We start from the raw sequence: 12,261 nt of genomic DNA on the forward strand, positions 1-12,261 counted from the left end.
GCCACAGCACCACTTCCAGCTATTTTCTGTTTATGCGGTGCTGAGGAATCGAACCCAGAGCTTCATGCATGCTAGGCAATCATTCTACCACTAGGTCATATTCCCAGCCCCAAGGAGTGCTTATAATTTGAGGAGAAAATAAAGATATAAGAGCATTGCCTAAATTCTTTTTTTTTTTTTTTTTTTTTTTTTTTTGGCCAGTCCTGGGGCTTGGACTCGGAACCTGAGCACTGTCCCTGGCTTCTTTTTTGCTCAAGGCTAGCACTCTGCCACTTGAGCCACAGCGCCACTTCTGGCCATTTTCTGTACATGTGGTGCTGGGGAATTGAACCCAGGGCCTCATGTATACAAGGCAAGCACTCTTACCACTAGGCCATATCCCCAGCCCTGCCTAAATTCTTTATGATTCATTTTGAGCATTCCTTATTAGCCTATAGTACAATTATTAAATGTCTTTAATAAATAAAAGCTTGTACTCAGTGTTTATGCTGGGTTTTTTTTCTGTTATTGTGGGCTAAATATTAAATTACTTGGGTAACATAGATCTGTGGTTCAAACTTGTAGATTTGTGGTTCAAATAAGGGCCAACACATAAACTCCCAAGACATATTTAACATAACACTGTTTTATACAGCAAATAGATAAAACATACAGGCAGTGAGAATCTGAAGTGTTTATAGAGTAATGTTGGCAACTGTTATTATCCCATCATGGATCTAGTGACTTTGGAAACAGCAGAGCATGATTTCAGTATCAGTGAAGAGTAAAGAAAACAAAACACAAAAATCTTCCCCTAGAAAACTGCCTTCTATGCCTGTCTCACCTGAGAAATAATTATAAAACTCAACAGCCCAACTAGTCAGTTGTTTGTAGTTCATCTAATTGGAAGCTTTAGTAGAAGCAGAAATACATATAAACTCAAACACTGTTCTCCTAATACCTCAAGTAGTTTATTGATCATTATTATCCACATTTCTATAAACATTCTGAGTGACCATCACTAGTGCAGGTACATTTAACATGAAAGCTCCAAAGGAAGCTACTTTGTGTATAACAAGAATCAAGGTTCCAAAAATCAGTTGTGCCAGTGAGGAAAAAAAGCTCAGAACCAAAACAAGCCTTGCTAACAAACTGCATTTCTCTTGGTGACTTCAGAACAAACAACTGTTGGCTTCATACATAGGAAATACGTTCATTTGTTGCTAATACAACATTACTGGAAATAATGTCTTTTCCTGAAGATAAGACTCAGTCAAAGGTATTCCCTCCTTATTACTTTTGTTTTGTTTCATTTTGCTTTTCTATTGCAACAGAAACAGCACCAATGAATATTCATAAAAAAGCTTTACTTGCCCTTCATTTTCTACAATCCTAATTTTTATTGCAGTACTATACTAGTTATCCCTACAATCAGGGCTAGATAACTCTGGTAAGAGATTTCAGTTGGTACACAAAAAGATTAAAGCTCAGAATACATTTATCTTACATTTTTCAATCCACAGCCCATCAGGTATTGTTTATAAAGCTTTTGTTCCTCCTAAAACTCTAGAAAAATAAATGTAAAACCACATCTGTTTTTGGTCAGCAAAAACTAATAAAACTGCTATCTTTAGGTTTTTGTTGACCATGTATTGTAATAACACCCACTTGACAAATTCATCAATTGCTTTCTTCATAAATCCATGTATGTATCTAGGCATATTAGATAAGACTGGTCTAAATATCTATATTTACTATGTAAAATTATCTTAGGTTCTGCAAGTGACAGTGTTTGTGATAAACAGCTGCTGTAGTAGCCCTAAATCCCAAAAGTGGTTCTAAACCTGTGTAGAAAGATGTATGGCTATTTCTAAAAAGACTACACACCAAAACATGCGTCAAACTAACCCATGCATTTGAATATTCTCCAAATATCTTATGAAAGTTAATAAACTTAAGTCAGTATTATCTAGAATTAAGAGATTGCATTGGTTCCAGAAAATTTCAAAAATTTGGCCAAAACTTTAATAAAAAGGCAAACACTTTCTTATTGTCCCAGTGTGGTCAATATAACTGTATATATGTTTATCTACCTTTATCATTTCCATTCATTAGCATTTCATCTTAACATACAAAGCCTTGTAGGCAATTTCTTTGCAAAAACACCCCCCCCCTCAAAAAAAAAAGATGTAAGCACAGAACACTAGGCAGACACTCTTCAAAGTTTTATTTCATGAACTTCAAGTCAAATTTCCATAAACTGCTTTCTGGTCAATTTACTATCTTTGCTTGGCTTCTCAAAATGGTAGTACCAAAGGAATTGTGGGGTAGTGAGACCACCTTAAGAAGCACTGCATTTACTCATCTTCCACAAGGCAACAGATGTGGGCATCTGATTGTTCAACAAAACAAAGCTTTAATAGCATCCAGATGGGCAGACAGGCGAGCAAACCAGGTTGAAGACACTCTTCCATTTGTCAAAATCGATGAGGCCACCTATTCCACACAGATACAAAAGGTACTCATCATATTCATCTTTTCTTTTTTTGCTGCCGCAACATTTTTCTTCTTTTAATTATCATATCATGTAATTTCTCAAGTCCTTCCTTTAGTCCATCTCCTATGATCGCACAGGTGGGCTGCAAATGCCACGGAGTCGATGAGCTCAGTTCACTCATTGCTAACAACTTCTCAATTTCTGAGAGAGAAAGTGAGTTCCTCAGGTCTTGTTTGTTAGCAACTATAAGTACAGGGACTCCTTGATTTTCTGATATCCTGGTTATTTTATGAAGTTCCGTTTTAGCTTCTTCCATCCTTTCAACATCAACAGAGTCCACAACAAACACAATGCCATCTGTGCATCTGGTATATGATTTCCACAGTGGCCTTAATTTCTCCTGACCACCAACATCCCAGAAGTGAAAAGTGACTGTTTTAGAATTTCCCAAGGTTACCTTAATTTTCTCAGTGTTAAATCCTTTGGTAGGTACGGTATTTACAAATTCATTGAACTGCAGCCTGTATAAAACAGTTGTCTTTCCAGCACAGTCCAAACCCAGAATAACAATGTGGAAGGACTGAAATGATGGTAGGCTGGACAGGATAGAAGTCTGGTCTGATAGTCCATTCCCCATTGCCAGTTGCAAGTAAGGGTCCCAAATTGAAATGCTTTCTTCTTACAGCTTTACAATTTTTCTCTCTAGGTGATTCAAGCTACACCACTGCTGGGGAGGAAATGAACATGTTATTGTTGTGAAATAATACCATAAAATGGGCTTTCTCTGTCTCTGAGAACATAAGCAACAAGAGGAACTTAAAAAAAGAAACATTTTTCTGTAAACACACACAATGAAATGTGATATTTACTCCATCCAAGGCGAAAGATGGAATAATTGAGATCAAAATTCTTTGATTTACTCAGATTGCGGCTATAGGCACTTTTTCTGTCCTCCCCTCGATCTCTAAATCTTAAAAGACCTCATTCTTTAGACAACTGAATCACCAGTATCTGGACTGTTAACCGTAAGCACACGCGTACCCTTTCCATGGTAGAAAAAAATCATAAAAGGTAATCTTCTACTGGGGATCAATCCCAAATGTTTTAACAGCATACCCAAGACCATCTTGACACCCCCTGCCCCGTACCAGTGCTCTCACCTCCCAAACTGGAGTCCGGTCCGAATGAGAAAGCATTAGCAGGCGTTTTCTACGCAGGGGCAAAGCACCCCAAACTGCTCGGCTCAGCTCTCCCAAGCCGCTCTGCCTGGGTCTGCACCAGAAATCCTGGACCCCGGCTAAGACCACGCCCATTCTTCAGGCCACACCCATGAACCCCAATCCTATTGGTTCCCCGCGTCGGGACGGCCACGCCATTCCCGCCCCTGCACCTTAATTGGAGAGGGCGGCTGCCGCTCCCAGGGCGGCAGAGCCGGGCTCTCTCTCGGTCCACCGGCACCACCTGTTGCCCTTAAGTTAGAAAACCCGGCACTGGCTCCAGGAGGAAGTCCCACGGCTGCGGCAGAGGCGGGGACCCCGGGCCATCTGGGCGCCGCCCGCCTAGCTCCACGCACCTGCAGCGCCACCGACGGCGTCGGCGCCACAGCCCTCACATCCGGGGCCCGCAGTCACCAGCTCATAATTAACCCTTGGTCGGCCACAGAGTGGTGGTGATGGCTGCGCCGGTCCCTCGGATACCAGTGACCCGACCTGAAATCCCCGCCGTCCCGCCGGACTCGCCCTCCCTGGGACACCCTAGCCAGGGAGCGGCCCCCTCGGCCTCAGCCCCGTCTCTACTCACCTGACCCAACCGGCCTTCCCGCCTCCGGACTCCACGTCGATACCAGTCGCAAGCACTAGCGAGCGAGGCCCGGGCAGTGGCCGGGGGCCAGACGCCTCTTGCAGGAGCCGCCGGGCCGGCGCCGAGCGCCAGGCAGCCCTAACGGTGCTCACCCGGCCGTTGCTCGCGCTGCCTCGGTCCGGCCCCGCCCCCTGCCTGCGCGTCGCCGCCACGCCGGCCGCTGGGGGGCGCGCTCGCACACGAGCCGGTCTCCTAGCAACGCCAAAACAAGGTCACGTTCAAACTCGCCGGTCCGCGGAGGCAGGCGGGATCCCGCGCCGTAGCCCGCTGCAAGCGACTTTTCTAGCAATTTCTAGCCGCCTCCGGCTGACTAAAGGGCGGACCTCGCCCATGTTCCACCTCCGTTTCTCCAATCACACCAGGGCGTCCTCGGGGCGGCGGCCGGTTGACGCCAGGCCAGCGCTTCCAGAGGACATCGGACGGGCGGGCCCCTTATATAACGGGGTGACGGGTGACGTGGAGGTACCTCCGTAGCCAGGTACCTCCGGGAGCCGCCTGGGCTGGCGAGCCCGGGGAACCGGCGACCGTCCCTCCCACGTGACCCGAGCCACCACCCCGCCGGGCCGCGGCTGGGAAGAACGGGAAGATGCACGGGAGAGGAAAGCACGCGGAAAGGCTAGATGCACGCTTGCGATGACCCAAGGGGAAAGAAAAATGAATGATGGGGCTGCATCCTGATTTCGACTGGGGGATCCTGACGGAATACCCTGATGTCTGTGACCTGTCAATTCTCACATGATTTGTGACTGAATGCAGTTGTGTCTCTGGTCCATCCTTTCAGATATGTCTCCCAACTGGGCAGCCAGGCACTCTTCTGTGCGCGGGTGGATGGAATGGCTGGCAGCACGCACACCGTCTCGTGCAATGTTAGAGCCTTTATGAGAGATTTTAAAATGAACCACACTGCCTTGTGAATAGATTTAAGGACAAAAGTAAGGTGGCCGAGGATAATTCCAGGGTGCTCTGATACTATTGAAGAGAGGGTGTTGTAAAGTCTGGAGAAAGAGGCAAGGAATAAATATTTAAATAAATGAAATAAACAGGAAATTTCTTGGGGAAATTGCAATACATATTTTTTAATCATACAGATATTTCCAAAATGGAATCTGTAATAGGAGACTTTATACACTGGAATTTCTCCAAGAAATTTCCTGGTTTTTACCCAGACCACCATTGCCAATGATACTTATTTTCTGAGTAGTCTAGGTTCACACTTGGACTGCTTTTTTCCTTCTCTTCATCTTTCTTTTTTGTTAATACCTCACATAAAAACCTAAAGACGAAACACAATGCATAGTTTAAGACAGCTGCACTATTTGTGGACAAAAGAGCTAGAAATCTCAAATGGAATATTCTGTGTGGATCTCATTAGCCATTTACAGTAATTAGGAAGAAGATGCTAAAGCTCTTAGTGTAATATCTAGTCCCTTGGGAATTTAACAGAACTTTTTCATTAATTGCAATTTCTCCTTAGATCAAGAATTTGAGTAAGAAAAATTCCAGGGTGAACCTTTGTTTACAATGGCTTTGAAATCAAGTTGGCCATTCCAGTCTTTCCTGAAGCAAAAAGGATGGGAGATGAAAACACTAGGAGCTTCCAACTTTGCAGCCTGTCCTCATTGAATGCACTACAGTGTTTTACTGTAGGTTTTTAATTACAATTGTAGCTGGCAGATATTTAGAGCCTGTGGATCAAATTCAGGTGTGGTTTTTAAAGGTTTCAAGGGCTGGAAGAGAAGGGAAAACAACTGTTCTCAGGAAGCTTTAAAATGTTTGGTCTCTGCTTCTGTAAATAAAGCAATACAAGCAATCTGAACTGTATAAAAATAGCAAGAAATGGTGTGCAGAGTGATGAAATTATTGGAACACACTCTCCACTTTGCTGTATATTCTTCCTATAGAAGGCTCATTCACATATTCAGATGCTACACCTGGGAAAATGTTCCCTTGTGGCTGCAGCCCTAATACTGTGCTGCTATGCCCTGAGGCACCTCAGGGAATTTCTAGGGGTTGATGGGAGTGGGGGGCGGGGGCTGGTAGGCGGAGTTATTTTTTTAGGGAAATATAGCGACATCTGTTGGACTATAATGAAAACTACAACTCACACGTTTATCTACTTAATAAGAAATGGGATGTTTGGGCATTTCTTTTAGCCTCAGACACAATGAAAAAAAATTGTACAGACACAAGGGTCATTGAAAACCTCTGCCTTTATCTATGGCTTTCCAAACTTGGCAAATGAGAATTATCTGATAGTATTTGAATAGTTTCCTGTTCCCTATTTCAGAACTCCTCCCCAAATCAGAATAACCAGAAAAATTGTTCTATCTTTCAAATAAGCGTTTCAGGTAATGAATGATTAAACTTTAATAGTAGTGAACCCCAGATATCATATTTACAGGTTTTTATCCCTCTCCCCCTTCGTTCTTGGGGCTTGAACTGCTCATAGCTAGTCCTTTACCATTTTGAGCCACAGCACCACTTTTGATTTTCTGATTTTCTAGTGGTTAATTAGAGATAAGAGTCTGACAGACTTTCTTACCCAGGTAGGCTTTGAACTGCAATCTTCATATCTCAACCTCTTGAGCCACTAGGATTACAGGTGTGAACCACCAGCGCCTGGGAAAGGCTGGTTTAGGCACAGGCTAGTTTAAGCATGTTCATTACACATGCTCCAGCCCTCAGAAGACATTTGGTCCCTGTTTATGAAATGTGCCAGAACCAAGTAGAAATTTCAGAACCATTTAGAAATTTCTCTTATGTCCCACTTAAGAATAGTCACCAATCTCTAATAAATTTCTTACCTTTTATTCCCATTTCTACTACACATATATCTGGTTGTCATTACCTCTCATATATACTAGCTGATTTTTCCCTCAAATTTTTTCTCAACTAGTAAACAGTGGAACAGGAGCCTATTCCACTATCTGGTCTCAGACTCTTGTCCTTTATCTACCATACTCCAGGAAATTAATTTACTTTGATCTAACATAGCATAAAGCCAGAGTGCATTTTTTTTTTACAAGACTTCAGGAAGAAGATATTAGAGAAGCACAACTCAAAATTTACTTAGGCTGGCAGAGGTAGGGGTGCAGCTCAGTGGTAGAACAGTTGCCTAGCTTGTGCAAGGCCTTAGGTTTCCTCCTAGGCAACACAAAATCAAAACAAAACATGCCACATTTAGAATGGGTCTTAGATACTAGGATCACAAGTATAGATCCTCTCTGTGAACTTCTCTTCTGGGCAACTTTAAGATCTATATCCATCTAGTTTCAAGTCATAGGACAATTTAGCCCTTCCTCCAGGACGGTTTTCATGGAACTCTTCATATCTGAGTCCAGGTTCAGTTGTCAAGAGGCCCAGTGAGAGGAAAGCGTCATGCCACACCTCATAAAAAGCCCCTTTGTGTGTTCCTACTGTACGGTCTTCAACTCATCACTCACTAGGGTAACTGATAAAGAGAACATCCAATCCAACAGGATTGAGCAAATTTGTATATCAGAATGGTCAAGTCTAGATTATTTTTTCAATTTTGGGTTCTACTTTATTTCAATAACCTACTTCTGTCCTGACATTTTTACATTTTTATTTACTATTATGAAAATTTTAATCCACTGCCACAAGTTTTCATATTGGAGTACTCTAAAACATGAGCCTTAGTTCTTTATTAATACTTTTTCCCTCCAGTAAGCTCCTCAAACGGCAGAGATTTAATTACTCAGTATGTTCTTATATTTATCTTGTCTTCTTGACATCTTAAAATCCCTTACCTAGATGGTAGAGAAGCATCTCCAACTTGTTGCTCTGTCTCAGTAGGTCTCATCACATTGATTGGCAACCCAATTTACCCACCTGCTCAGAGAAATCACCTAGAGTTGTTCTATATCACACAAATTCTGCCTGCAGGACGTGTTGGCAAATATGTCTTCTTCTCACTTCTAGACACTCCCATATCTCCCCCTTTAGTTTGTGCCCTTGCCCTCTAATGTACTCTTTCAGCTTCAGACAAAAATGTCTTCCTCCAACTCTAATATTTCCTCAGATAGGGCCTTCTATATACATTTTTTCATGCTTTTTTTTTTTTTTTTTTTTGCAGTCCTGGGCCTTGGACTCAGGGCCTGAGCACTGTCCCTGGCTTCTTTTTGCTCAAGTCTAACACTCAACCACTTGAGCCACAGTGCAACTTCCGACTTTTTCTGTTTATGTGGTGCTGAGGAATCAAACCCAGGGCTTCATGTGTGCTAGGCAAGCACTCTACCAATAAGCCACATTCCCAGCCCTCTAGATTCATTTTATGCCTGTCCTTCCCACTTCTCTCCATCATCAGTTTCTATTCCTTATTCTGCTTTTTCCCCTTCATGGCATTTGACACTATCTAGCATAATTTACACTTGTATACAGCATTTCCTTTAGGAACTTGTTTTTCCCATTGGAAGTTTCAATAAACAAGGTTTTGTCACTCTTGTGTGTTGCTCTATCCACAATGTCTACACCAATGCCTGGCATACAGTGAAGCTCAGTGAGTTCATTCAATGAATTTTAATATGCTTCAACAGGTACCCACAGATTTTGTTCCATTTCTCTTCAACCAATTTTACTTGTTAATTCACTTTTTAAAAATCTACAAATGTGGGCTGGGGATATAGCCTAGTGGCAAGAGTGCCTGCCTCGGATACACGAGGCCCTAGGTTCAATTCCCCAGCACCACATATACAGAAAACGGCCAGAAGCGGCGCTGTGGCTCAAGTGGCAGAGTGCTAGCCTTGAGCGGGAAGAAGCCAGGGACAGTGCTCAGGTTCCGAGTCCAAGCCCCAGGACTGGCCAAAAAAAAAAAAAAAAATCTACAAATGTTTATAAAGCAAATAGTTCTATAAAAATCCTTAAGAAATACAACTTGATTTTTGCTCTGATTGTGGGCTGTGTGTGTGTGAGGGGGGAGGGAGGGTGGGAGAGGCAATAGAAAAATAGACCAGATGAGACAGGGAAATAATGAGTCAGTGTAAAACAGGTTGGATCCTTGCTTCCACACTTGAGTTCTCAGGTGCTGGTGAAAAGTAAAACACTTTACTTGACACTTTGTTCTTGATCACTGACAAGAAAGTACTATTTAGGACAAGTAGAAATAATTAGAGGATAGCAGCAGCATTAAAAGAAAACTTGTTTCTTGGTCACATAGCTTTATTTATTATTCTATAGTTAATTAATAAACATGACTACTGCATAAAAAATTTCAGGACTACTGGGTGGGAGAGGGGAAAACCTATGTGAAATCAAAGCTGTATATGCTTGCTTATAAGTCTGTTTTATATCCATAATCTTATTGTTTTTAAGTGAGGGAAGAGTTACTTTTCTATATGACTAAAATATTATAAATTTCATCTCATTTTTATTATCAAAATGTTTATTTACATGTTAGCTCTTAAAATTTAAGCTTTTTTAGGATTATAGCTGATATGGTGGTCAAGCGATTTCACAATTTTCCATCCAGACTTACTAAATCAGACCCTGTAAGGTCTTCAGAAACAAATGGAATGTAAGCTGGAAACCACTGACTGACGTTGAGGACAGAAATCAATGAGACACAAAAGTTCAGTCACTGGCCATAGATGGATAGTAGGTGGGTAGATAGGATAATGGAGATGAAGGGAAACAAACTTACAGGAAACCCTATGTTTTCACATTCATATAATGTTTTGTATGTGCCAGCCCAAGGATTTGAACTTAGGGCCTGAGTACTGTCTCTGAGCTGTTTTTACTCAAAGCTAGAGCTCTACCATTTGAGCAAGAGCTCTACTTTGGGCCTTTGTTGGCTTACTTGGAGATAAGAGTCTCACGACTTTTCTGCCCAGGCTGGCTCTGATCCTTGATCTTCAGATCTCAGCCTCCTGAGTAACTAGGATTACAGATGTGAACCATCAACACCTGTTTTTTTGATTTCTTAAAAATATATTTCTTGGGGCTGGGAATATGGCCTAGTGGCAAAGTCTGCTTGCCTCGTATACATGAAGCCCTGGGTTCGATTCCCCAGCACCACATATATAGAAAACGGCCAGAAGTGGCGCTGTGGCTCAAGTGGTAGAGTGCTAGCCTTGAGCAAAAACAAGCCAGGGACAGTGCTAAGGCCCTGAGTCCAAGGCCCAGGACTGGCCAAAAAAAAAAATATATATATATATATATATATATATTTCTTCATATAGTTCTTAGGAAAGGACCAGATGAGATGTTGTGAGGGGCAGATGTGTTTGCTGTACATCCTAAGCCAGAATGTGACAATATTGTGATTGTTGTCAATAGAGCAATTAGAGGGCTTGGCTGGAGGCTAAAGAAGGAAGAACTGCTACTCTTCTACAATATTGATAGGCCTGCTAAGTGGTAGATACATAAGTTTTACATCATTTGTAGTAAGATAGATCATTCCTACAGAGAATGCTGTGCTTTGAAAGCAGAACACCCTTCAAAGATCTTACCTCAGATCTTAAGAATAGGAATTGTGCCTGCTTTAGATTGTACAGAATCAAAGGAAGAATCAAACAGAGCTCAGCTCTCATAGGTTTCACCTCTAGTTCCAAAGCTGGCAATGATAGGTGTTTAGGAAATATTTTGGAATGAATAAATGGCAAATTAAGTGTGCTTTGGTGTTTCTGTGCCTCAGCTTCTTCCTGGAATGGTTTTGGGGGACATTGAGTGTAGTTACTCTGTAACACCAATAATTGCTGGATAAAATAGTACTTTTTGTGGTATATGATTTAATTTTTAGCTGCTGGAATGTAACAGGGCTTCACTACATGGCATTTTACTCAATAGAAGTAAGTCAAATAAACCCTTCAGTTGAGTCTAAATTCGAATTCACAGGAAAAACTCTGAACATTTTAAGCCTAAACTGGGTTTGAACTTAAAAGCCTAGGTATGCCTCATGAATGTAGTAGAATTTTGCATTCCAGACTGCTCATGTCCCTGGGTAAACAAGTCAAGAAAAAAATAATAATGGATGAAGAATGATATAAAATAGCCAGTAAGGGCTGGGAATAGGGCCTAGTGGCAAGAGTGCTTGCCTCGTAAAATAACCAGTAAGCCTGTAAAAAGTGGCTCAACTTGAACATCAGTTGATCAGGAGAAACACAAAGACTGTTTCAGGTGATACTAAGTGAAAACACTGGAGAGATACAGTGTAGTTGGAGCTCTCATCCTTACTGGTAAAGTATAAATTTATCAATGACTTTGAAAACTGTCACTTTGTACTAAAGTGAGTATGCACATACTCCCTAATCAGAATCAGCCTCCATTGAATAAATCCAGCAGAAATGCATGCATCTGTGCAAAAAAGGATAGATAATAAAATGACATAAGTTTTTTGGTTTTTTTTCCAGTATCAGAGTTTGAGCTCAGAGTCTCAATCTTGGCTTGATTTGCTTGCTCAGCTGGTGTTGTTCCACTTGAGTCACACCTCCAGCTCAAATTTTTTTATATTGGCAAAGAAAGGAAGCAACTGATGAGTAATATCCATGTGTGATTCATGAAGACAAATCAGAAGCTTGTACCACTTATACAACACTACCCTCACACAACACTACCCTTATCCACAGCTTTGCTTTGCAACTTTCATTTACTCACGCTTGATCAAACTCCAGAAATATTACATGGAAAGTTCCAGTTATAAACCGTTCATAAGTTACAACCTCCACACTGTTCTGAGTGGCATGATGAAATCTCTGCTGCCAGGGACATGAATAATTCTTTGGTCCAGTTGATCCGTACTTGTACACGTCCTGCTCCTTTGTTACTTAGCTATGTCATTTATCAGACTGGCTGCTGAAGATTTACTGAGCTTGTGTTCAAGTAACTCTTGTTTTTCTTAATAAATCCCCTAAAGCATAGTAAATGGGTAAAGGAGTGTAAAATGGCGAGGGACAGCCAGATGCTGGTGG

The 12,261-nt window shown here is 41.8% G+C and overlaps 1 protein-coding gene across 4 annotated transcripts; it reads right to left on the reverse strand.

Moving 5' to 3' along the window:
- Positions 1-2,189: 2,189 nt before the first annotated feature.
- On the reverse strand, positions 2,190-4,416 carry Arl4a (ADP ribosylation factor like GTPase 4A). 4 transcript variants are annotated; one of them, XM_048339762.1, is made up of 2 exons: positions 4,277-4,416; positions 2,190-3,200 (listed from the first exon to the last, which is right to left on the reverse strand). In XM_048339762.1, exon 2 carries the CDS (start codon positions 3,111-3,113, stop codon positions 2,511-2,513), a length of 603 nt encoding a protein of 200 aa, XP_048195719.1. In that variant the 5' UTR covers positions 3,114-3,200; positions 4,277-4,416; the 3' UTR covers positions 2,190-2,510. The 4 variants fall into 4 exon arrangements, with proteins under 4 accessions (XP_048195719.1, XP_048195720.1, XP_048195716.1 ...); XM_048339763.1 differs by having other exon boundaries at positions 2,190-3,203; positions 4,277-4,366; XM_048339759.1 differs by lacking the exon at positions 4,277-4,416 and adding an exon at positions 3,637-3,908 and having other exon boundaries at positions 2,190-3,203.
- Positions 4,417-12,261: the final 7,845 nt, after the last annotated feature.

The sequence above is a fragment of the Perognathus longimembris genome, chromosome 2, assembly GCF_023159225.1.
Source record: "Perognathus longimembris pacificus isolate PPM17 chromosome 2, ASM2315922v1, whole genome shotgun sequence".
Classification (NCBI taxonomy): Eukaryota; Metazoa; Chordata; class Mammalia; order Rodentia; family Heteromyidae; genus Perognathus; species Perognathus longimembris.

What these genes read in the sequence shown, in the direction of transcription:
- Arl4a (XM_048339762.1), bottom strand. Translation starts at nt 3,113, where the DNA reads ATGGGGAATGGACTATCAGACCAGACTTCTATCCTGTCCAGCCTACCA.